This window comes from Mesoplodon mirus, assembly GCF_964341445.2.
Source record: "Mesoplodon mirus genome assembly, chromosome: 8".
Lineage (NCBI taxonomy): Eukaryota > Metazoa > Chordata > Mammalia > Artiodactyla > Ziphiidae > Mesoplodon > Mesoplodon mirus.
The window spans coordinates 3,441,287-3,466,448 of record NC_138984.1 but is presented as its reverse complement, the minus strand read 5'-3'; the positions used below and the strand labels follow the sequence as shown (position 1 = coordinate 3,466,448).

Genomic DNA, 25,162 nt, shown 5'->3' with positions numbered 1-25,162 from the left:
TATTAATTTATTACTTACTTTTTGATTGCAGTTCACAATAGAATAAATAAAATAACAAACACTGAGGGAAAACCCTTGATTATTGCTCTTCTAAAAAGCTGAACCACAGCAGGTCATAGAAAAATGTTGGATAATTTGTCATCACTGAAAAAAACACGTTGTCCTCTTATGCACACAATGATGGGACACACAAGGGCATGCTGTTATCCAGGAGAGCCGAAGCCTCAGACAGACACAAGAGAGACTGGTTCTTGTGTACAGCAAGGCATACCAGGGATCAATATTAACTCTAAGAGGAATCAGATATTTCTAAAATTTAAATGTGAAGTTGTCTGGTTTTCTGCTTTTATGGCTCATGTATCACCCCATCTGTGGCATTTTCTATGGAAAAGTTTCGAAACATCCATGGAAAAATCATAGGTTCCTTCAACATCGTTGGAAACACTACTTTCCTGAGCACATTGGTGTGGGCACAATGCTTTCCTTAGCTCATGGGATGCTTCCTTTTTTCAAGCAAAATTTAAAAGATCACATTTGTATTTCCTATGCAAACACAAAACTGCAGATAGGTTTTGTGAGTTTTCTAAATCTTTATATTTTGCAAAGAAAAGAAAGCTCATCCTCACCTTTAGCTTTTGCTTTAGTAAAGCTTTTGTATTTTATATCCATTGATAAAAAGGGATTTTAAAAAACACAACTTTCAGTGATTACTTGAGTACGGTTCATTTAGAACAGTGGCCATCATATATATATATATGGGAATAAGTTACCTACCTAGTGGGCAGGAAATGGAAAGAAATGGCCCTAACTTATTAGCAATCTCCATAATGCCTTCCTGACTACCTTTCCCAAAAACTATAAGCAGAGAATTTTTATTATTATTATTATTTTTTTTTTGCTGTGGAACATGCAGTGGGACATGATACTGGCAGAATTGCAGAGTGAAGTTAATTAGAAAAGACAACATAAATGGATTAATATACCACCCTGGTGCTGCTAGTGGCTTGAACACTAGAAGACAGAGATGCTTTCTTGGCATAAAAACAAAGGTTTTGTCATCTGTGTGGAAACAGACTATGTTGACAGGCTTGTTTAGCATTCATATGGTAATCTAATCATTTATCCATTTATTTAATGGTTAAACATAATGGCAAACTCATCCACCCTTTTTCCTGAATTGGCCAAAGCACCAATAAAGAGAAGATGTTCCATTTCCCTCCTGATCCCTTTCATTGTTTTTGACATGGATGAGTTATTACCCCTATATTCAGAAAGGCAATGATTAGTGAATTAGTGAATTATTGATGCTGAGAACATTGTAGCAAATGGAAAAGGTCATTAGAGCTGCCATCTTGTAACCTCCTTGTAACGTGCAGTGCTTGGTTTGGGGTGCTCTCAGGGTCCACCTTCTTTTCCTGTAATCTGGCAGGATGGACACTAGTGTCATAATGCAGAGGTGAGACACATCATTTGAAGTAGGGAATGCTATTCAGGTTTAATGCAAATAATCCAGACTGTGCCTCACCCCTCTCTTAGAAGTAGACCCACTGGTAGGGTCATGAGCCCTCCCACCCCTATCAAAGCTGAAATCACGGATAACCATTGGGGAAACCATTTTATGAACAATCTCCTGAAATGCCTTGGGGTTGGTTAGTTCTGAAACCCTTCTCTTAACCACGATCTGCCTCCCGGCTCCTATCTAATGACGTCTACCCATCTTGCTCCCCACTCCTTCTTTTTGGAATCTCTCTTATGAAAAACTGATGTCTAGTACTATTTGCCTAAAAAACACCATTATTCTGATCATAATCCAGAAAGCCTTTCTCTGGACTCCTCCTCAACTGCCTCTAGGTCTCTTCCCCCTCATCCTGGCCCCTGCTCCTCTGGCTTTCCAGAAGTCTCCCAGCCCCTTCCAGCTCTCATCTGCTTCCCCGCCCAGCCAGGTCCCCAGGGCGGGCTATTTCAGGAATTTACTAGCTACCATCTTAGCAATGGTAAATTTCCTTCCCAAGAAGATTTTCTTGCCTCTCTATCATCCTCTCTTTGCAAGCTCCAACCTGGTAGCTTTTTTCTTCCAAGAGTGCCTGAGATACCTTCAGAACACCAGGGAGCCACGCTCATGGACAAGACCCCAGGCTGTGGTCTCTGACAACAACTGGACATCACTGCAAGTCAGCAGTTGCTTCTTGATCCTTTTTTGTGATCCTTTCCTCATATCCCTGTTGCAGCTGTTCAAACATAACTTTGATTCCTCCAAGCTCCCAAGCACCACTGCTTCTCTCCCTCTGTCATCTTCTCTTATTGGATGATTGATGCCAACTCAACCTGAACACTCTCAACGTCTCCCCTTTCCACCTCAATATCTTAGAAATATGATACATTTCTCCTCCTTTCTCTTCATCTTGTGGGACACACATCTCTCCTTCCGGAGCTCATCTCTCCCGTGAGCTCTCCCACCCTAGATTTCTGCCCACTCACCTAGAATTCTCTGCTACCCACTGTCAGTTGGCAACTTGGACTCATTTTGGGACACAGGGAGTTCCCTCTGTCCTGCTCGTCACTGATGAGGAAGCCTAGCCCTGGTCAGAATTGCTGTGGTGCAATACATTTGAAATTTACCTGTGGAATTCCTTCCCTATCAGTCTTTAGGCACTTAGCACTGGCAAGAGAGCTAATAAGTGTGACTGGTTAAGTGACTTGCCAGACAATTTGTTCCATGCACATTACCATGCATGAACACATCCATGTAAAGTCGCTGCATCATCAGTACTTCCAGAGTGGCAGTGATGAGGACCATTGGAATCAGAAGCATCTCTATGGGCACAGCCATGGTGACAGTGTGGAGGAGAAGTGAGAAAACCCACTCCAGAGCCAACATGTAAGGGCCTCCAGCTCTAAAACTCAATTTCTTCAAAATAGATTTGGACTGGATCGTCTCTAAGGCGTCTCACAATTCTAATTCCATCAAATCTCTGAAATAAATCCCATAGAGTCAAAGAGAGGAGCTCTGCGTGTTGCTTCACTGGACCCAAAGTGGACCCCCCCCTCCCCCTCCACTCAAGCTCTTTCAGACATAGAGCTTTCTTTAAAGGAAACGGGCTCTCTACCCCAGGAACAATGAAGGGATTTTTGTTAGATGCCTGCCCAGCCACGCTGAGTCTGTCTTGTCCAAGGAAGGTAGAAGCAACCTCTTGTGGGGTCATAATATCAGGATGTGCTTTTTTAGAGTTAGAATATTAATTGGCTCAAAAGCAAAGAATTCCTCTTGAAGGTAGATGAATTGCTCTGTTTTGGAAGGAGACTACAGAGAATATTCAAACCTTTGTTTTTAGACCTGTGAACAGGCATCTCTTCCCTAATCCGCCCACCATCTTTTAGCCGTAATATTGCCTAATGCCAGCGGTTGCCAAGCTTATCTCCAAAGAAGAGCGAGGCAGGCAGCAGCTTGGTGATGTTGCCATTACCTGTGATGTCTTTAAGGGTCTCTGTGCCTCCAGCCCTTTCTGGAGTCATGGATGAATGCACACAGGCCACTAAGTTTCCTACTATGTCATGAAGTGAGGTAAAATTCTCTAGGTTGAAAATATGCGTATTGAGCAGTTCACTTGCTGTTTCTTTTAACGCTCCTTCATCTGCATCCTCAACTCCAATTGCAAACACGTTAACATCAGCAGATTTAAGTTCCGCTGAAGGCAGAGCAAGGGCATCCTTCGAGTGTCCATCGGTTAACGCTATGATAACCTGAAGGACTCCATCTCTGGCCCGGCTTCCGGCAGCCTCAGTGAGGTGATTTTGCATTACGTATTCTAATCCTCTTCCAGTCTGATTGCTTCCCCCAGTATAAGACATGTTGGAAACATGGGAGAGGACTTCTTGTTTAGAACGATACGTATTTAACAGGAACTCGGTATCTGGGCTGCCGTTGAACCAGACCAGAGCAAAACGGAAATCGTTTTCTCCCACAGCTAAGGATTTTATAACATCATATAGAAACTCTTGAACAAGTTGGAAATGTTCCTTTCCAATGCTCCAAGAGGAATCCACTAGAAATATTATATCGGCAGCAGCGCCATTTTTGACATCTTTAAAAAAAGACATTGGTTTAGATGTTTCTCCTGTTCAAGAAATGACTTCCCATCAGTGCAAAGCCTTCCTCAACTCATTCAGTTTCCACTGTGCTGTTACTAAATAATTTACACCTCATGTGTGAAACAGGCGGGGACGCTGACTTACCTGAGAGACAGGGACCTGGACACATGGACACAACAGCTGTCAGTGCCCAGTCATTGGCCCAAGTTCCATATGCAATGACTGCCATACATGGACCAGTAGCAGGTTCCACAATGGGGAAAAACATTCCCTGGCATGTCCTTTAACTCTAGATGATTCTTTGTGGTAGTTTGAACCCCAAGACCCACCTGCTCAGATGGGAAGGATACCCTATCACAGGTAACCAAGCATCATCTTAGAAATTCCTTCCTCAGCTTTGGGTCTGAAACTGGGCCCGGACAAGACAGAATACTGAAATCTACTACTGTTTTACCTCCCATGCTTTGGGCAATTTGCCGAAAAATAAATGTCATAAATACATCTTAAGTGAAGAAGACTTGTATAACTGTAGGGAAGGGCAAAGTCTCATTTTTTTCAGACTTTTTAGCATGAAGAAAGGTACCCTAACTCGTCACTACATTTTCAGAGCCATCTAAGCCCTCTTAGATGCTGAACAGTATTCATCTCTTTCAAAGATGAATCCAGGGCTTCCCTGGTGGCGCAGTGGTTGAGAGTCCGCCTGCCGATGCAGGAGACACAGGTTCGTGCCCCGGTCCGGGAAGATCCCACATGCCGCGGAGCGGCTGGGCCCGTGAGCCATGGCCATTGAGCCTGCGCGTCCGGAGCCTGTGCTCCGCAACGGGAGAGGCCACAACAGTGAGAGGCCCACATACCTCAAAAAAAAACAAAAAAAGATGAATCCAGTTCTCTCTCAAAAGTAAGAGCAGGAGGCTCCAGGTGCCAGGCTGTGGGTGGCTGGGAAGTGCCCTTCTGCACTGGGCCAGGCTGGCTGTGCACAGCAGGCCCCTGGACTCTACTCACCTGGGGCTGACCCGATGCCCCAACCCATCCTCCCCTGGCATTGAGGTGGTCCTCACCAGGCCACCATCTAAGAACTACCAGGTCTGGAGGGAGAATCCCCATCAGAAGCTCAGCTCTCCAAGCAAAGCAGAGGGACCCAAGTCAATTCTGCCCAGCTCATAATACATGAACCATTTCTCATTTTTCTAAAACTCTGCAAGCAAGTTCTTAATAGGATTAGTTGGGATGTATTTTTAAGTAATTTGGGGAAACTGATATTTTACAGATTTGATGATTCTAGATGAAAAATGTCTTTTCCTGCCCAGAGTGGGAAAGAAATGGTGACATTTGTGTTTGTTTTTGTTGTTTTTGTCAGGGAAAATAATTTTTTACTCTCAACCATTGTCTTCTCTGGGTTTTATGTGCTCAGCCATCAACCAATGCCAGAAATGTGGAAAAGCTCTTCAGATGGTAAAATATTTTCGACACAAACTTTCTGCTCACACCCAAGGTAAAAACAAACCACTTGCAAACCACCACCAAGATATCAAGCCCAAGTTTCAGTAAAAAAGAATCTCTCTCTCACTGGATAAAGAGGAGCAAAAAGTCTGTAAAATAGATGAACATCCTGTAGCCAATGGCTTGGCTATCTCTTCAAAGCTTATCTAAGCTCTATATTCAGCACATGATGTCTAAGATCTAAAATCAGAGAATACTGTTCCTTTTAATGAAATGAAGAGATGTTTCTGGAGCTTACCTGCTTGTTGTTGTGCACGAGTAAAGGAAAAGCCTGAGAAAAAAAGGCAAAAGATGGCCACTAAAGGCAAATGTCGATGCTTCCTCATTTTGATTTTGTCTAAGCACCAAGTGAGAACCTACGAGAGAAAACAGGACAAAGGAGAATGATCAGGTCTTGACTCCCCGATTACTAATGAATGAATCAAGGATTTATCCCTTTTATGAAAAATAGTTTTGACTAAACATAGACATGAGAATCTTTGAATCTCGTGATTGTAGGACTTTGGCCATAACTAAAAATTGTGCAGTTCAACTTCTTCTCCTCTCAAATTGAGGCAGGCAAAAATAGTATATCACGAAACAAATGGCAGAATGAAAAAGGATCAGGAGAAAAGGTGCTCAGAGGCACAAAGGGGCAGGTTGGTGATGCCCAGCCTAACAGTCAATCATGTCTAAAGGAATCCCGCAGGGAAGCTTCCGTTCAGGGAGGGAACGGACTTCATCCAAGTCACAACGTGTGCCAACACAACCATGGCAGCTGGGACCATTTTGAATCTTGCCCTCATTCTCTGTTAATATTTAGCACTTTTCCTCCAACAAAAACCTTCTGTGTGTCCAACTCCAATCACAGGATGGAGCACACCCTGGGATACTGAATTAGCAAGACTGAAGCCAGTCATGAGGGCTGACGGCCACGTAGCGTGGTCTCCCATGCAAATTTAACTTCCAGCCAGCCAGGCTCAAGTCTAGATGGGTGCAGTAGGCTGTGTCACCATCACTTTTCCCTTCAAGCAAACACCACCTTCTCCCCATGCCACATCTGAAAGCACCCTGACCCACACCAAACCTTCAGGTCAGCATCTTCACCCTCCAATCCCCAGTGTCAGCAGCTTGAGGGTCTGGGCTCTTCCTTATGACCGTCCAGAGAGCCGGCCTAGGTCTGCTCCATCTGGGCTTAGGTCCCCTTGCAGGACATCACCTCTTTTCTCTTCCCCTTGATCCAAGGCTCTGGTTTCCCCCAACTCTTTCTTAGGTCTTGGGTATATGACCTGTGCAGACCCACTAGACCCCATGCTTGATTTACTGATTTGTAGTTGCTGTCTTAAAATTCTTAATAACTTTTGGACAAGGACCCTCCATGTTCATTTTGCATCGAGCCCACAGATTCTGGAGCTGGTCCTGGCTACAGTTGTGCATGTGTATCAATGACTCTTCTTACCCTTACCCAGACTTGGCAGGAGTTCCCTGGTGAGAGCCTTGGGTAGCAGCATTAGAGAGGAGGGGTGTGCCGGTCAAAATAATTGGTTATTTTTTCTTGTCCTTAGTTTCAAGAAGTACTATTTAATATTGAAACTTATGTAGTATAGACCACAGTCAAGCGAGAAATCCCATTTGGTTTAAGAAACCTAAATATTTTCATCTGGAGAGATTGGGTTACCATCATAATTTACAGCTCATTGTTAGGGTTTGAAGATGAAGAAGGCGGCCTTGGGAATTACAGCATGAAAAGGTAATCATCATCAGTATAAATAAAAATCAAAAAGCTCTCTCTCTGAGGCACTTTTTGTTAGAAATAGAAAAACAAATCCTAAAATGCATATGGAATTTCAAAGGACCCAGGAGAGCCAAAGCAAACTTGAGAAAGGAAAAATAGAGCTGGAGACCTCATATTTCCTGATTTCAAATCATATTACAAAGCTACTGTAATCAAAACAATATGGGACTGGAATAAAGACAAACATGTCAACCAATGGAATAAAATAAATATTCAAGAAACAATCCCTCACGTATATGGTCAAATAAGCTATAACGGTACCAAGGCTACACAATGGGGTCAGGAGAGTCTCTTCAACAAATGATGCTGGAAAAACTGTATATTCACACGCAAAAAATGAAGTTGGACCCTTACCTTACACCACTTACAAAGAAGTAACTAAAAATGGATTAAAAATGTAAATGTAAGACCTGAAACTATTATACATTTAGAAGAAAATATAGGAGAAAACCTTCATAATATTGGGTTTGGTCATGATTTCTTCCATATGACACTGAAAGCACAGACAACAAAAGCAGGTACAGACACATGGTACTTATATCAAACTTAACAACCTCTTACACGGCAAAGGAAACAACCAACAGAGTGAAGAGGCAACCTACAGAACGGGAGAAAATACTCACAAGCCATATATCTGATAAAGGGTTCATATCAGTGCACGTAAAGGACTCCCACAACTTTACAACAAGATCTGATTTAAAAATAGGTAAAGGACTTGAATAGACACTTCTCCAGAGAAGACATACGAATGGCCAATAAACATAGGAAAAAACACTCAGCATCAGAGAAATGAAAATCAAATCCACAATGAGATAATTCAAAAAGCGTCATGTACCACAATGTTCACTGCAGCTCTATTTACAAAAGCCTGGACATGGAAGCAACCTAAGTGTCCACTGACAGATGAATGGATAAAGAAGATGTGGCACATATATACAATGGAATATTACTCAGCCATAAAAAGAAACAAAATTGAGTTACGTGTAGTGAGGTGGATGGACCTAGAGTCTGTCATACAGAGTGAAGTAAGTCAGAAAGAGAAAAACAAATACCATATGCTAACACATATATATGGAATCTAAACAAAAAATGGTTCTGAAGAACCTAGGGGTAGGACAGGAATAAAGATGCAGATGTAGAGAATGGACTTGAGGACATGGGGAAGGGGAACGGAAAGCTGGGATGAAGTGAGAGAGTGGCATGGACGTATATACACTACCAAATGTAAAATAGATAGCTAGTGGGAAGCAGTCGCATAGCACAGGGAGATCAGCTTGGTGCTTTGTGACCACCTAGAGGAGTGGGATAGGAGGGTAGGAGGGAGACGCAAGAGTGGCAATATGGGGATATAGGTATATGTATAGCTGATTCACTTTGTTATACAGCAGAAACTAACACACAATTGTAAAGCAATTATACTCCAATAAAGTTGTTAAAAAACAAACAAACAAACAAACAAAAAACCACAATGAGATATTGCCTCACATCCACTGAGATGGCCACTATCAAACAAACAGTAAACAAGAAGTGCTAATGAAGATGTAGAAATATTGGTACTCTTAGGCACTGTTGGAGTGAACGTAAAACACTGCAACCACTTAGAAAACTGTATGGAGGTTCCTCCAAAACTTAAAAATAGAATTACTATAGAAGCCAGAAATCCAGCTTCTGGGTACGTATCCAAAATAATTGAAGACAAGATTTTGAAGATATATATATACACCCAAGTTTAATGCAGCATTATTCATAATAGCCAAGACGTGGAAACAACATAAATGCCCATCAATGGATGAATGGATAAAGAAAATGTGGTATATACATACAATGAAATATTATTCAGTCTGAAATAAAAGAAAGAAATTCTGTCATAGGCTACAACATGAATGAGCCTTGAGGACATCACGATAAGTGAAATGAGTCAGTCGCAAAAAGACACGTACCGCAAGATTCCACTCACATGGGGCATCTGAAATAGTCAAACTATTAGAAACAGAAAATAGAATGGTGGTTGCTAGAGGGAGGGGGAGGGGGGAAGGAGAGTTAGTGTCCAAAGGGTACAGAGGTTCAGTTCTGCAAGATGAAAAAGTTCTAGAGATCAGTTACACAACAAGGTACATGTAGATAACACTACTGTACTATTCACTTAAAAATGATTAAATTTGCTCACTTGCTCTACTCTGGGAATCTTCCAGGCCTTTCCATCCAGTCATACCTTTCTTCCCCACACTCTGCTAGACCTATTCCTGAGTTTGTCCTTTGGAAAAAAAAAAAAAAAAAAACCCAGCACATGTGGTCTTTGTAAGTTTTCTTAATTGAGGATATCCAGTTTAGAATCATGTAAATTCTATGTCATGTGTGTTTTACTACAATCTTTAAAAGGATAGGAAAAGTTACCTGAGATTTTTTAAAGTATGGGTTACTCCGTACACCTAAATTGTAGCCATCAGTTTAACAGGAATGGTATAAATGTGGCATCTTTTTTTTGAGGCATGTGTCTTTAAGAGCTAAAACAGGAAAACAATACAACTGCACATATCTTCTTAAAGCATATGTATGTGCCCCTATAATTAAATAACACAACATTTGTCCTTGCTCCTAAATAATATTTGGGAAGGAAGAAGAAAATAAGTATTTGGCAGCAAAATATTAATGTTTGGGGAAGAAGACTTCAATCCCAGGAAAGTGAAAAGAATCTGATATGAACACTGAGATGTGGTACAAAAGTTATTTCTACCCCAACGAGTATCATTAGAGCTACAAAATCAGGTCCGCCTAAGGCCTAGGCTTTTGTACCTGCTTGACCTTCCTACCTTGACCTTCCTCTCGCCATAGGCCTTCCATGGGCCTGGTGATTCTATTTGTGGTTGTCCGTTGTATATATAATTCAGGAATCCCATTTTCCCCTCATTGCTAAGGAAGACAATGTTAAGGGTGGTCTAAGGTTCTCAACCTTGCCATCTAGAGCAACAGAAATAATGACAGCAAAGGAAAAGATGTCTGGCTAATTAGCAACCTGGCCTTGGCAGGGGACTAGTGTCTAGATGGACTTCTTAGCAAGAGGCACAGAGGGCCAAGGAGAGCAAAAGGCAGCCCCTTATCGAAGCTGTCACCCAAGGACGTGGATGAAGTGGGCTCAGTCCCATGATTTTTCCTGCCAGAGATCAGGCCCGGAGGGAGGAGCTGGGGTCCAGATCCTGTGGCCCAGCTGTGAGGAACAGCAAGACAACAGAGTGTGGGCCCCAGGCCAGCCCAGTCAGCCAAATTGGTGGGATAGAAAAAGACAAAACCATAAACAAGAGAATGGATTCCAAGACCCACTGTTGCTTTGGATTTTCCAGGGAGGTCAAACCAAAAGTATCACCTGTGATAAAACGTATTTACCCTGTGATTCAAATTCTGAGAACTTGAAGATACAACCCCAGCACCTAATAAAAAACCACCTGTCAATACAACTTTCTCTTGGAAGTGTATCAACAGTGAGAAGGAAAGGTTTTTCTGATGATGATCAGAAGGTCAGTCATCAAGAGAACGTATTTCTTTCTACAATGAAGTGACAGCCAGTGGTGATAATGGTGACATTCCAAAAATGACAGCCCAATCTTCTTGGCTTGAAGTGGTCAACACGTGTTAGGCACGGATCTGTACGATATAGGAGGGCAGTCCTCAGCTCACAGCGCTTTGGTTCCACAGCGTCCCCAAGTCCTGGTTAGTGCTCAGGGGAGTCCCCTCAGGCAGTGTAGAAACCCACGTTTGTCTGGTTGGTCTGTTTCCTTCACTGAGGATTAATGCCCAAGCCACCGCCCCAATGTTGCCCCATTGCTCTCTAGAAATCCTGCAAGACCATGCTCTACTCTGGGAATCTTTTAGGCCTTTCCATCCGGTCATACCTTTCTTCCCCACACTCTGCTAGACCTATTCCTGAGTTTGCCTTTTGAAGAAAAAAAAGAGCACATGCAGTATTTGTGGTCTTTGTAAGTTTTCTTAATTGAGGATATACACTTTAGAGTAATGTAAAAGTACATCATACATATGCTATTCTTGATTCTTTCCATTAAAATTGAACATCAGGTTTCTTTACCAGCAATAAGCATCCTACTAGAAAACTATGTTGTGGGAAAATTGTCCGCCCACATTATTTAAATTTTACTGGATTCTTTCCAGAAATATACACTGTCCTTTCCAAGACAGCCTGTAATATTCTAATTGGTCGAGAACTTTTTTTTAAATGTGGGATCCACAGATTTTTTTTTTAATATGGGATCCACAGATTTCAAAGGATCTGTCAACCTCCCCCAAAAGAATACAACATTATATCTGTGTATGTGGGAGTCTCTGGGGATAGAATCCAAGTTCACATGTGATTCTAACCGCCTCTATTCTAACTCACCACTGAAGTTCAAGCACCACTCCTTCGAGAAAAAGATTTGATGCAACTCTTCTGGGAGGTCCAGTTCAATTGTTTTAAATGTTTGATCCATGCACAAGAGGCAGGATTTAAAGTAGTAATTTTGTTTTGGAATGAGGGCAAAAAAAATAGTATAATACCTCACTGCAGAGCATTGGACAATGTAATCCATGTGGAAAAAATAGGACATGACCACTGCTGAGTGTGGGATGGGATGAGCTTCAGGCTTCTCTGCAGACATCCTTGACAGAGAACATGGGTGAATTGTGCACTGAGTAGGTTTCACTGGTTTTGGTTTTGGTTTTGTTTTGTTTTTACTATCCCTATACTGTCCCTATACTGTCCCTATACTATCCCTATACTGTCTCTATACTATCCCTATACTGTCCCTATATTGTCCCTATACTATCCCTATACTGTCCCTATATTATCCCTATACTGTCCCTATACTATCCCTATATCCCTGTGTGGGATCTCTATTAACAAATTCCAAAGTTTGGTAGTCTTTGGTAGAGCTCAATAAAATCAAAACCATGATAGAACAAAGTCTTAATGTCTTTTGAGGCATTAATGAGTTACTTCAACTATTCTCTAAGGAAAATGAATTTTAAATTAGTTGAAAATTATATGTAAAGATTTTTATTTCCAAGATCTTAATCTTATGAAAGAGTAGACCCCTAAATGAATTCCTTCTCATTGGGACACAAAGTAATGAAAAAACATTCAGTACACTGGAATTATCTTTTCTAAAACCTATCCAGATGTTGAGGAAAGGGAAAGAGGGGAGGGCGGAAGTGGGGGAGGGGAGGAGAAGGCAGAGGAGGGCACAGGAGGGCAGAGGGGAGAAGCTCTTCCAACTCTGAAAGTTAAGGACAGAAAATGATGTTTGTTGGATGATGAGTTATCCAGGCTCCACTGATGATTAATGAACTCACATGTTCAGTTGAGCTGAATTCCCAGGTGGGGAAAAGGCCTTTAGATCCACACACTTTTCCTGCCACAGGGCTTAGGAGCCAGTCATGCGGCTCAAGCATTCCTAGACCAGCTGGTGAATGTTTGTTAATGTTTTTGTTTGCAGTTAAATCTCTCCTAGAGTTTACAATGTCATGGCATCTCACTTTTTAAAACTGCAGTTCTTGGCAACAAAGCTTGGAGAATTTTTTTCATTTAGATTTAAAAGATGTCAAATAGCATCTCCCCAAATGATCACCCAGTTTGTCCATTTTAATAAGGGGGAACAAGCCACCCTCCCATTACCCTTCCTTAACTCTCCCTCCCACCCCCAAGAAATAGAGACAAAAGAGCACAAGTCATATTTTCTGGGCCCCTGTCTCGTGGGTGGGATTTCATGTCCTTCTCCCAGTAGCCCAATGGCTGCATTTTCCCCCATCTTATAGCTGGGAAACTGAAAGCAGGTGAGGCATAGTGTTTTGCCCACTGCCATATTAAAAAAAAAAAAAAAAATTGAACCAGAATCCTAATGAAAGTTTGTGTTTCCAAAGCCCAAGGGAAGAACCCCAGGAAACCCTAAGAGGATGTGCCGGATTTGGCCCCAATCTCAAGGAAACTCCTGACATCTTTCAGGGGAAAAATACACTAAATTTCTTTGGTGGTGACAAACCACAGATTCTGTATCAACAGACTCCATTTGTCTGCTGCTGTTCTTCCAAATATGAAAAAAGTCAAAATTGGCTGCTTGAGACCCTTGTATTGGGTGGGGTGTCAAGCTGCTTTGTGTCACAGATTCTGTCCTAAAGGCAATAGATTCAAGCAGAGAACTTCATTAAATTCTTATCTTTCTATTGAGCATTAGTCATTCCTATTTTTACTCAGCCTCATTCTGAAAAGAATTTGAGGTGCCTTTTTCCTTTTTGTAGCTGTCCACTTGAAACTTCAAAAGATACCTCTTATTATGAAGACTGCTCTACATGGGCCTTCAACTCAAAATTGTATTCAGCGTCCAGTGACATTCCCCAACCATTGTGCAATTCCATGAAATTAGTTTTCATTAAGTCTCCTCAGAAGCTTTTTCATTTTCCATGTCTGGAAATCTTTTTTAAGACAGAGACACACACATGCACACAAGGCAATCTTTTTCAAATAAAGACTTAAATACATCCAGAGCTCCCATTTTGAAGTCATTTATTTGGTCTTCTCCAAGCACTGCTTTTTAGAATCAGGCTGGTCCTCCTAACAAGTTCGAGGACTTCTGTTAACTCCTAACTGTCCCATTTTAAGTGGGAGCTGCAGCGACAGAACTATGCCCCCCTGCCGTGAAATGAAAAGTCACATTTCAGTAAACCCTAGGGGCCTCTCGCTTGCAGCCACCCGAGTTCTCTCTCTTTTTCTTACCCTCCTTCTCTTTCTCGCCTGAATCCTGGGAAAAGAGCCCCCATTCTTGTCCCCAGAGAGGAAGCGAAGAGAGGACTTAATCTCCTCCGGTTAGCGAAGGAGGAGAGCGGAATTTAACATGTTATTGCTACTTGAAAGAGCTCTGGGGGAATCCTCAAAAGCAAACGATTTGGAACAACTCTAAGAAGATTCCTCCAAAGAAATGCATCGGAAGCTGCTTTTTTACAGTTATTTTACAACTTGAATCTCACATTTCCATTCTATGAAATTGTGCTAGAGAAGAAAATATCAGCCACGTGTACACATCTGTAAACAATTATCTGCGTGACCCAGGCTCTGAAGGTGTGTTCTGTGAGAGCAAAACTTAAGTCTTCTGATCCTGTGTATCGACTTGGTCTCACTGCCACCTACTGGTATCCTCTTTAGACACTGCGTACTGGACCCAAGATCTTTGGCTCAAGTAAAACAGTGTCTGTTCATGTCTTGGCTATTATAGATAGTGTTGCTATGAACACTGGGTTGCGTGTATCTTTTCAAATTCGTTTTCATCTTTTCTGGATATATGCCCAGGTGTGGGATTGCTGGGTCATATGGTAGTTTTATTTTTAGGGTTTCTTTTGTTTTTTGGGGGGGTTGGTTTGAGGTACGTGGGTCTCTCACTGTTGTGGCCTCTCCCGTTGCGGAGCACAGGATCCGGACGCACAGGCTCAGCAGCCATGGCTCACGGGCCCAGCTGCTCCGTGGCATGTGGGATCTTCCCGGACCGGGACACGAATCTGTGTCCCCTGCATTGGCAGGTGGACTCTCAACCACTGCGCCACCAGGGAAGCCCTATTTTTAGTTTTTTAAGGACCTTCCACACTGTTCCCCATAGAGGCTGTACCAATTTATATTCCCACCAACAGTATAGGAGGGGTCCCTTTTCTCCACACCTTCTCCAGCATTTATTATTTGTAGACTTTTGGTATCCATCAACAGATGAATGAATAAAGAAGTTGTGGTATATATATATATATATATATATATATATATATATATATATATACAATGGAATATTACTCAGTCATAAAAAGAATGAAATAATGCCATTTGTAGCAACACAAATGGACCTAGAGATGATCATACTAAGTGAAGTAAGTCAGACAGAGAAAGACAAATGTCCTATGATATCACTTATATGTAGAATCTTAAAAAGTGATACAAATGAACTTATTTACAAAACAGAAACAGACGCACAGACATAAAAAACAAACTTATGGGGCTTCCCTGGTGGCGCAGTGGTTGAGAGTCCGCCTGCTGATGCAGGGGACACGGGTTCGTGCCCCGGTCTGGGAAGATCCCACATGCCGCGGAGCGGCTGGGCCTGTGAGCCATGGCCGCTGAGCCTGTGCGTCCAGAGCCTGTGCTCCGCAACGGGAGAGGCCACAACAGTGAGAGGCCCGCGTACCGCAAAAAAAAAAAACAAAAAAAAAACTTATGGTTACCAGGGGAAAGCGGATAAATTAGGAGCTTGGGATTAACAGATACACACCACTATATATAAAATAGATAACCAACAAGGATTTACTGTATAGCACAGGGAACTATATTCAATATCTTGTAATAACTTATAATGGAAAAGAATCTGAAAAAGAATATATAAATATGCATATGTATAACTGAATCACTTTGCTGTACAAGTGAAACTAATACAATATTTTAAATCAACTATACTTCCATTTTTTTAAAGTGTCTATCTTGTTTACAAACAATGTCTGTTCAACAGCTCATGCATTAGAACAGAGCAATCCAGAAAGGGAGGGTTTGGCTGTGCCTTGGCAAGTTAGCCTCCTCCTGGAATGAGGTCACATGAGGATGTGCCAAGCACAATCCGGGGTTACCTTCCTTCTCCCCATAAAGGCAACTTGAAGAACCTCCAGATTAACTGCCCAGATATTTGGAAATTCATTTAAAGACGTATTCCTAGGGTCCAAGATAATAAACATGAAGCAGAAAGTTCCATATCTGCTATAGTTGGAAAAGCTAGACACCACGATGCACATGTAAAAGACATTTTACCCTCCTAAATATAAGGCAGCCACACAAAGCATTTCCTCCACTTTTCCTGCTAATTATAAACATTAGGCAGAGATTAGTTCAGATTTAATGTTAGGGCAGAGAATGCCTTAGAAGACGCTTCAAAAGGCATTGCACAAACACCCATTCCATTCCTGCCCCGTGACACACACAGTACCGTCGGCTCCAGGGTACATCCCAGCGCTCTCCTCCCTTCCTGCCTTGGCCATGGACTTTCGGGGCTACTGGCCTCTCCAAAACCATGGTGATCCATTGTAGAACTGTTCAAACACAGCGGCTAAAATGTCCTCCTGTTGTAAGGAAAAACTAAACATCTTGTTTTCTAGCCTGATTCGTGATCAAGTCCAGAGAAAGTTATTTAAAAGAGACTTCTTTAAACATTACATTGACACATCAGATAAAATAGCACCCACACTGTATTTAGTGTAATATCTGGGAAAAATTCTGCTTAGCTCCTGTCTCTATCAGTAACGGTCAGTTAATCTCTCCCAGACTCACTAATTTTATGTGTAAAATGAGGCTGATTGCCTGATGCTCTAACCAGCAGTGATTCTGTGACCGCTTTCTTTCATCTATTACCCTAGGCTCTGACCACTGGTGGGTTTCCTGCTGTCCCCACAAGAAACAGAGAGCCCCGCAGTGCACGGCGGGGCAGTCTGTGGGCTTAGCTGAACTGGCTCTGGGTGCTGGCACCGCACTGCTGAATCAACTGATGAGGATTCCAGAAGAGAAAAACCAGTTTCCTGGAATAGCTTCTCTTGAGACCTGAGTCATCTCCAGCTGCTGTTCAATTCTTAATTTTGAAATGCAACCAACCCACGAGCTCTTCCATCCAGTGGCCAATTCTCGACGCTCTGGGTCCATGAAAACTGAAGGTATGGGTCAAACCAGGGAGATTTGACAGAAACATTTGCCATTGTACCTTTCCCTAGCCATTCCTACCTCACAAATGTTTCTCTGTACTGCATGAGTCTTAAATTCAGGAGAACAGCAGGATTATGCTATGCAAAATGCAGCCAGACCCCTATGAAAGACTAACCATCTGCCTCTGGGAGAGGGTTTGGCAGAACTTTTCCTATTTGTCCTATTTTTCTGCTTTGCTTTCTCTTTCCAGATTTTTTGAAACAACAATTACCTCTCTGCTAAACAAACTTAAAATATGCTACTCTATAAAAGACTGGTCAATGGCAAAAAGTGCCTTTCTTCACATGAAACTCCAAAATATACTCTTGAAGACTTGTACCCCCTTGATATTCCTGGCCTTAGACACCTACCTGTGAGAACACATGAGTATGTGTCAGAGCGCCCAGGAAGTGCTGATTTTGCTTTCCTTCTAGTACTGGGACCTCAAACCACCAATTCACCTCCCTGTGTTCCATTTCTTCATCTGAGGTGTCAAGGGTGTGGGGAGACCATCCACCAAGGTAGTAATTTGGGGATATTTCCAGTTGCCAAACGGAAATCATACATTTGCCATCCAGAGGGCAGGGCCTAAGTCTTAGTCATTTTTGTCCCCTCCCTCGAGCCAAAGCTCCACGCCCTGGAGCACAATGGGGTTTATTAAGCTTAAAGGAATATGAGACACATAGACGAAGGGCAGGTAAGGAAAAGTTTGGGAGTTACTGGATTAGCTCATCTTAACAACATCTCTTCCAGTTCTAAACTTCAAAACTCCTACAGGGATACAGCATTGCACGAATAGGCAACCTTGCTCTGGTTCTGAAACACCTTTCTGTTCATTTAATTTAAACTTCTTTCTCAGTAGATATATCAGTAAAATGTTTCCTTTAAAAGTTCTTACTTGGGGGCTTCCCTGGTGGCGCAGTGGTTGAGAGTCCGCCTGCCGATGCAGGGGACACGGGTTCGTGCCCCGGTCTGGGAAGATCCCACATGCCGCGGAGCGGCTGGGCCCATGAGCCATGGCCACTGAGCCTGCGCGTCCGGAGCCTGTGCTCCACAACGGGAGAGGCCACAACAGTGAGAGGCCTGCGTACCACAAAAAAAAAAAAAGTTCTTACTTGTTTCATGCCCTTGTCATGAATGTATTTTAGAAAGCAGAATGCTTCATTGCAAGCAGAAGTTCACCTCAACACATGCATACCTGAGCATAGGGAAAAAATAAAATTCTAAATGTACATTTACTTCAGATATTACAGTCACATTTTTAAAACTTATGTATGGAAACAGTCTCCAGGTGAGTCCCAGAGTGACCCACAAGCTCTGGTGACATGTGTATCAACAGATTCCCTGCGATCCCGGAAACCCCACCCCAGGGACTCCCTACAATGCACGGAGATTTTTCTGGAGCTCAGAGGGATGCATCGTCCTCTAGAGGACGATGCATCTTTTCTCTACACTTTCAGGAAAGACTATACCAGGACAAAGGTGCTACTTCACAATTTCATTGGCTTCCTAAGATAGTCTGATGAGACCAGAAGGTACTAAAATTACGTCTTCAAAAATTAATATAATGAATTCCTGAAAAGAACCTCTCTTTGTAAATCACGGTGCTGCAGGTGCTCCCTGAGTGTGAGACGGCCATCACCCATGGTTGAGAGGGGACAAGCAGTGTGTTTTCTTGAAAGGGTAGGATTATCTCCCAGATTTTTGGAAAGAGGGAATCCATATCTAGAAATGTGGATGAAAAGAACCTTTCCTTGTCTCGCTCAAGGCTGTCTGAAGAAGCAGGAAATTTTTAAAGCTTTCCTATTGAAAACCTGAATCATTTTGAGCTTTCCTTTCCTCAGTGAGAGCTACTAATAGGATTTTTTAAAATGCCAGGTCACTCCTCAAATCATCAACTATTTATGTAGCAGTGGTGTGGTTTTTACAGCCTGCTTTCCACAGCTAAGACACCAAGAAAAGTTTGCTCCTGTGGGTTTCCATGGAAAGGCTGCCCGGGACACAAAGTCCCATTCAAATGGGAACCAGCCCACAATTCTTCTCGAAGAGATAGCAAATCCTCAGTTTCTTCCAAAAAGAACAGTGACAAGAACTAATTTTCAAATAAAACTTTTGCCTAAAGTGATTAGCATACCCACAAGACAGTCTCATGCAACAGAATTCGTGACCTGCCAGTGTATTTTAAATCCTAAATGTGGAATTTCACATAAAAGTGGGTAATGAGGGCTTCCCTGGTGGCACAGTGGTTAACAATCCACCTGCCAATGCAAGGGACACAGGTTCGAGCCCTGGTCCAGGAAAATCCCACGTGCCGTGGAGCAACTAAGCCTGTGCGCCACAATTACTGAGCCTGCGCTCTAGAGCCCATGAGCCACAACTACTGAGCCCGCTTGCCTAGAGCCCATGCTCCACAACAAAGAAAAGCCAACGCAATGAGAAGCCTGTGCACCACAAATGGTGTCCCTCCTGGCCGCAACTAGAGAAAGCCCGCGCGCAGCAATGAAGACCCAACGCAGGCAAAAAATTAATCAATTAATTAAAAAAAATTTTTAAAGGTGGGTAATGACAAAGACCCCTGTAACCAGTTGTCTAAATACTCTGAGCAACAGCACAGATGAAGCCTCCAGGGCAAAAGTTTACTAACTTTCGAAAGGGAAGGAGGTCTGATTTCAAGCTGGCTTTAAGCGGCGGCATCTGTAACCTCCTAACCTAAAACTAAGGTCAGATGGGGAGCCTCATTTGAGTCACGAATCCATCATCAATCATCAGTTGAAGAGAGGGGTTTCTTCCTACTTTATCATCAGTGTTGTATCAGGTTCTAAGGCACAAAATCACAGGAAGCACTTATGATGACAGAATGAGATGCAGTGAATCCTCAACACTTTGAAAATAGAGGGAGGTGCAGAAATAAAAACAATTCCTATTCAGAAAGATAGGAATTCTTCTTGCCTTACATCAGAAGTATCCTTAAGACCCCAAGTTTGGGCATTCACCATACATCCCATCACCTGAGGACCACCAAGCATGGTGGGGTGGAGCACACACCCTCCCAAGTGCTGGAAGAGCCCGGGCCAAGAGCTAACATTCTAGAGACTTCCCCAGCTGCCTCCCAGGAAGGTGGGAGTAGCTACACCCTCCAACTCCCCCACTGGAAGAGGGCAGGACACCCGTGCTCACCACCCTGCTCTGGGATTCTTCCCCAAGTCCTCTTTTCCACCAGGTCTCTTCTTAATGGCTTCCTCACTGCCGTGAGCGGGGAAAGAGAAAAATAAACCTTATGGTAATGGAAAACCCATGCCTCCTCAAAGAAGACATCAAGACCACAAGGCCATTTGTATAGCTTGAATTCCTACAAAAACCCTCACCTCTCCACGCGTCTGCCTTCACCCTCAGCAAAGCCCACACAAGATTGGGACTGACATATATACACTAATATGTATAAAACAGATAACTAAGAAGAACCTGCTGTATAAAAAATAATTTAATTTAATTTAATTAAAAAAAAAGAATGAAGCAAAACGCTGGTGCTGTCCCTCCAGGCCCCCATCCCCAGAGGTGGCCTGGATGAGGGATGCCTGCTCAGCTGCTCTGGTCACAAAGCCAATGTCAGTCCCTGGGGACCAGCTCTCTTCTCTGGCACTTCTTTCCCCGTTAGTTGGTAGAGGCCCTGGGAAGCATAATCCAATTTCCCCATCGCATATAATAGAATATGATAGGAGGACACTGGCTTCTGGGAGAACAAATCAAACAGTACGTTCCAAATCTAGATGTAAATTAGCTCAGGATCCTCCAGTGCTGGGCCATCTGCTTTCCTGAAATGGTAAAGACTTTACTGCTGTCTGAGCCACCTACTGGTGCTGTGGCCTCAGCAAGTAATTGAGCATCTCAGAGCCCCTGAGCCTTCATCTTTAAAGCCAGGGAACCACACCTCAGTGCCTCCTGACCAAGAATCTCTTCCTTTATCTTTAGCCCAGCAAAGAACTCGGAAGTTTCAATAATGTCCAACAGCCAACTGGTGGTTTTCAACATCATTTTGCTTAGGAACAAAAAATACCTGATTTTAAAGCCACTTCAGTTTTTTGAAGTATTAAGAATGGGTCCCCTGGGAAGTTGGGGGACCCCAGTGTGAGAATAGTCTATCCGCATGAGCTCTGAGCAGCCCTGCAGCTCTAGGACCCCGCAGTTCTCATGTGGAGGCAGCTGTGTGGAGGCTGGCATGGGCCAGCCCCTCTGAGTCCCCACTTGGGGGGACACTCCCCTCCGCCTACAGCAGTTTGTTCTTGGGGTCCAGACCAGCCTTTCAATTCACTCCTTGGGCTGGCTGTGAAATGCCAGTTTCTGTTTACGCCCCCCAGTACCCCTCTGGGGCCTCCTAGGGACCCCACCCCTGCTTCAGTCCTAATTTTCTAACACGGTAGCCCCTGAAACAGGTCCCCAGAGTAGATTGGCAATTGTCAGAGAACACTTTCCATCCTGGGCGAGAGGGTCGGAGCCCCACCCTCCTGGCTGGGGAACAGGCTCCCGGCGTCCGGGTTTGGTACTTGCTCCACTTCTGGGCAACACAGGACAGCTCGTGGCTCTCAGGGCCCTGCCCTATCCACTGGGCGTGCTGCCCAAACACCAAATTCCTTCTCCTCCTCTGACCCCTACAGCTCCTTTAAGCAACCCCAGAGGACTAAGACTCCAGCAGTAACTTTAGATTCCTGAAAAGATGGAGCCCTGATGGTAATAGCTGAGTAACTCTTGACTTGGCCCTGTTCCTGGACACCAAAGTCACCGCAATCCCCCGGAGGTGACAGATATACCCAACCAGCCCACGCCCCAGGGACGTGGGAGAACTCAGAGTCTCCCCAAGATAGCTCTCGAATCCTAGGAAAGATTCTGCGAACAAAGCAGATTCTCAGATTCCAGCTGAGCTTCAGTTTATTTATGTCAAATAAATAAACCGTGAGCCGAAGCGCACCGCAGTCAGGAGAGCAGAGGGTGATGGCGGGGGAGGTAGCGGGGAGCACGGCACGACTCGTGGGCAACCAGGGCCCCGGCCCAGCTAAGGAAACCCAGGTGGCACAAACTGAGAAAGAAAAATCGGCTGGATCTTCCAGAGACCAGCAGCGTGTACAGAAAACAGACTCTATGGGAGCGAACCTGAGAGCCATCGAGAAATGGTCAGCGGCGTTTAAAGCATTTCCCTCTGGCCACAAACCCAACACAGGGGGAACAGGGGCGAAGTGGCACTTACCCTGAGCAAACCTGGAGAAGTGTGTGTCCCTGGGCTTCGATATTCAATTATGTGCGAATCTGACACATGTTTTCCCCACTGGCTGCGTCTCCTTTTCCTTCTGCAAGAGAGGGGACCCCGAGCAGGCAGAAAACTCCCCCTGTGGTCCTTGCAGGGGGCTGCTGAGCGGGAGAGCTGAGCGGCCTTTGGTGGAGGACTGAGCTCCAAACTGGACCGTGTCCAGGGATACAGTCAAGGCTCCCTCCAGCCCCTCCTCCTCCTCTCCCCTCCTCTCCCCCTCCCCACTCGGGCCTGCCCCACACTGTAAATGAAAACCAGACTCTCACTCTGTTGCTTCTGGCCCAGCCACAGGCTGATGTCACCTCGGAAGGCTGTCTTCACCCTACAAGCCCGTAGCTGGATGCCTGCAAACCCCAACTCTTAAAAAAAAATCCACCCCTTCTACTCATCACCTTTGGGGCTGGATCCCTGGCCGCAAAGAGAATGAATTTTGGAATGTTTCTGTGGGTCTCCATGGTTTTGCTGCAGTGTTTTCCAACACCATCTGAAAGGAAAACAGGAAATGCAGTCTCCTGCCTCCCCCCTCACCACGCCCTCCCATTTCTTCTTGAAGTTTCTGAATTGAGACTTCTCCTAATAACCTCCCCTTTCAAATATAAAAAACCAGCCGTTAAAATCACCTTGGCGTTCTGCTAACCAAAGTTCTGTTTGCCGGTGAGAAGACAAGGAAAAAAGACTACTTTTTTTTTTGGTAATTCTGTGTATAATGATTCTGATCATGAAGCTAACGGTCCCAATTCCAGGACACATACGAGGGGAACAAGAATGGTTATCGTGCTCAGATTTACAGGAAAATTCTTGAGAAAGAACTTGTGTTTCGGCAAGGCTTTGTACCTTTCACGGCACTTTGATATTCGTTATCTCTTGCACCAAGAACATCTCCACCTGTTAAAGAGATATGTGTCATATTTCCTTAAGTGAGATTATGGTCTCATTTTACAGATGAGAAGAATCTGGGTTCGTAGCAGAGCTCAGATCAGAACCCTGACCGTGGACACCCCCAAACTGCTCACTGCTCACCCATCACATGGCCCCCCCTTGAAAATTCAGTTCATGTGAGATATCAAGAGACATCTGAAGAAACAAACTTATGATTACCAGGGGGTAAAGAGGAGGGAGGGATAAATTGGGAGATTGGGACTGACCTACACACATAACTGTATATAAAATAGATGAATAACAAGGGGCTACTGTATAGCACAGGGAACTCTTCCCGATACTCTACAATGACCTATATGGGAAAAGAATCTAAGAAAGAGTGGATATATGTATATGTATAACTGATTCACTTTGGTGTGCAGCAGAAACTAACACAACCTTGTAAATCAACTAGACTCCAATAAAAAAATTTTAAAAAGAGAGAGAGAGACATCTGAAGGATACTTTTGACGTGGAGATCCTTCCAAGGCCAAGTTTGAGGAGTAAAGGTGTCATTAACTCCTTTGCACAGACGATGATCTTCCGGTTTATGGAGGAAGGGGAGATGGTACAGGAGAGACAGCGCCTGCTCCCCTCCTGCAGCTCCAGGGCCCCCTTACTCACCCACAGGAAGACTCACCCCCTCTCTACACCCTGAGAGTTCAGCTCGAAGAATGTCAGAATGGGGATGGAGACCTGGATTGAGGGTTTTCCTGTCCATCACCTGTAGAGCAAGAAGAAATGAGCAGAGGCTCTGAGTAGGAGCCACATTGGCCGTGTGACGTGTGTGAAGACAACGTTCTCATGCAGGGCAGCCCGTCTCCCACCAGAGTCCCCGCTCCACGTGGCAGGTGTGGACTTGGACCCGAGGAGCTGGGACATGTGCTGCCACTCCATCCGTTGGCATCTGCAAGTTCAGCTCTGGAGAGAACCATTTCTCTGAGGCACATCGCCTGCTGCAAATTAGGCAACGTTTGATTACAACTTTCTGTCCCAAGCAGCTCCGCTCAGAGAGGCTAATGGAACAAGCGTGGCCTATGTACTTCCATTCAGTGGTTCCTTTTCCCAAATACCAATACAACTATTGCTTTTCAAAATGGCTAGGAATACACATTCCTTGCTGTTAGGAATTTCTACTATTTCAATGGCAAGGGTGATGCATCGTTTAGAACAAGACTTAAAGAAATAAAAACCCCTGCTCAAGCAGGAACGGTTCTCTGTAATATTTAACTGTAACTAATCATTGACAATCTAGACCCTCGCCAACACTGTCTGTGGCCTCAGAAACTTCTGGAAGCTGGCAGCCGTTGGTGGAAAACCTCCCACATCCTCCCTTGAACTCACCAGAGAGAGCATTATGACTCCTATGGTTTTCTCACTTAATCACCAGGATTTGGGATTCTTGGTGAAATGACCAGTTCCTCCTGCCATCTGAGGAAACCATCTCAAAGGTGAGAACTGACCTCAACATCAAGGGTCCTGGGTCTGGGCCTGGCCACCCAAGGGACCTTACAGAATCTCTCAGTCCAGTTTCTTGTTAAGTGCTGTGTTGAACCTGGGTACCTCTTCCCATTTCCCTCTGCACAAGTTAGAAAGTTACAAACCCCGTTTCCCAGGCTCCGCTGTAGTTAGGGCTTCCCTATGCACTGCTGTGATATATAGGAAGGTGGGGAGAGGCATGGCGATTTCTCTACTACTTTGGCTGGTCTTTCCCCTCCTGGCAAGTATAGTGCGGAGGTCCTCAGGGAGCCCCTCCCAGACCCCTTCCAAGGCTAGAACACAGCACCCTTTTTGGAGGACTGCTCTTTCCTGCTGGAAGCTGCCTCTTCTGGAGAGGCTGGGATGT

General features: G+C 44.0%; 1 protein-coding gene and 1 long non-coding RNA gene across 2 annotated transcripts in view; both read right to left on the bottom strand.

The window, feature by feature from the left end:
* The window catches only part of COL6A3 (collagen type VI alpha 3 chain), an 81,281-nt gene extending 63,187 nt beyond the window's left edge, over positions 1-18,094 (bottom strand). Inside the window, exons 1-2 of the mRNA XM_082631322.1 lie at positions 17,998-18,094; positions 5,828-5,945 (exon numbers count right to left, since the gene is read on the bottom strand). Coding sequence (XP_082487448.1) covers positions 5,828-5,915 — 88 coding nt within the window. The 5' untranslated portion in view covers positions 5,916-5,945; positions 17,998-18,094. The remainder of the gene's footprint in view (positions 1-5,827; positions 5,946-17,997) is intronic.
* A 4,386-nt stretch (positions 18,095-22,480) lies between these two features.
* On the bottom strand, positions 22,481-24,030 carry LOC309809868. Its single transcript, XR_014294902.1, has 3 exons — positions 23,957-24,030; positions 23,233-23,283; positions 22,481-22,882 (listed from the first exon to the last, which is right to left on the bottom strand). It is a non-coding gene; the product is annotated as an uncharacterized lncRNA (long non-coding RNA).
* Positions 24,031-25,162: the final 1,132 nt, after the last annotated feature.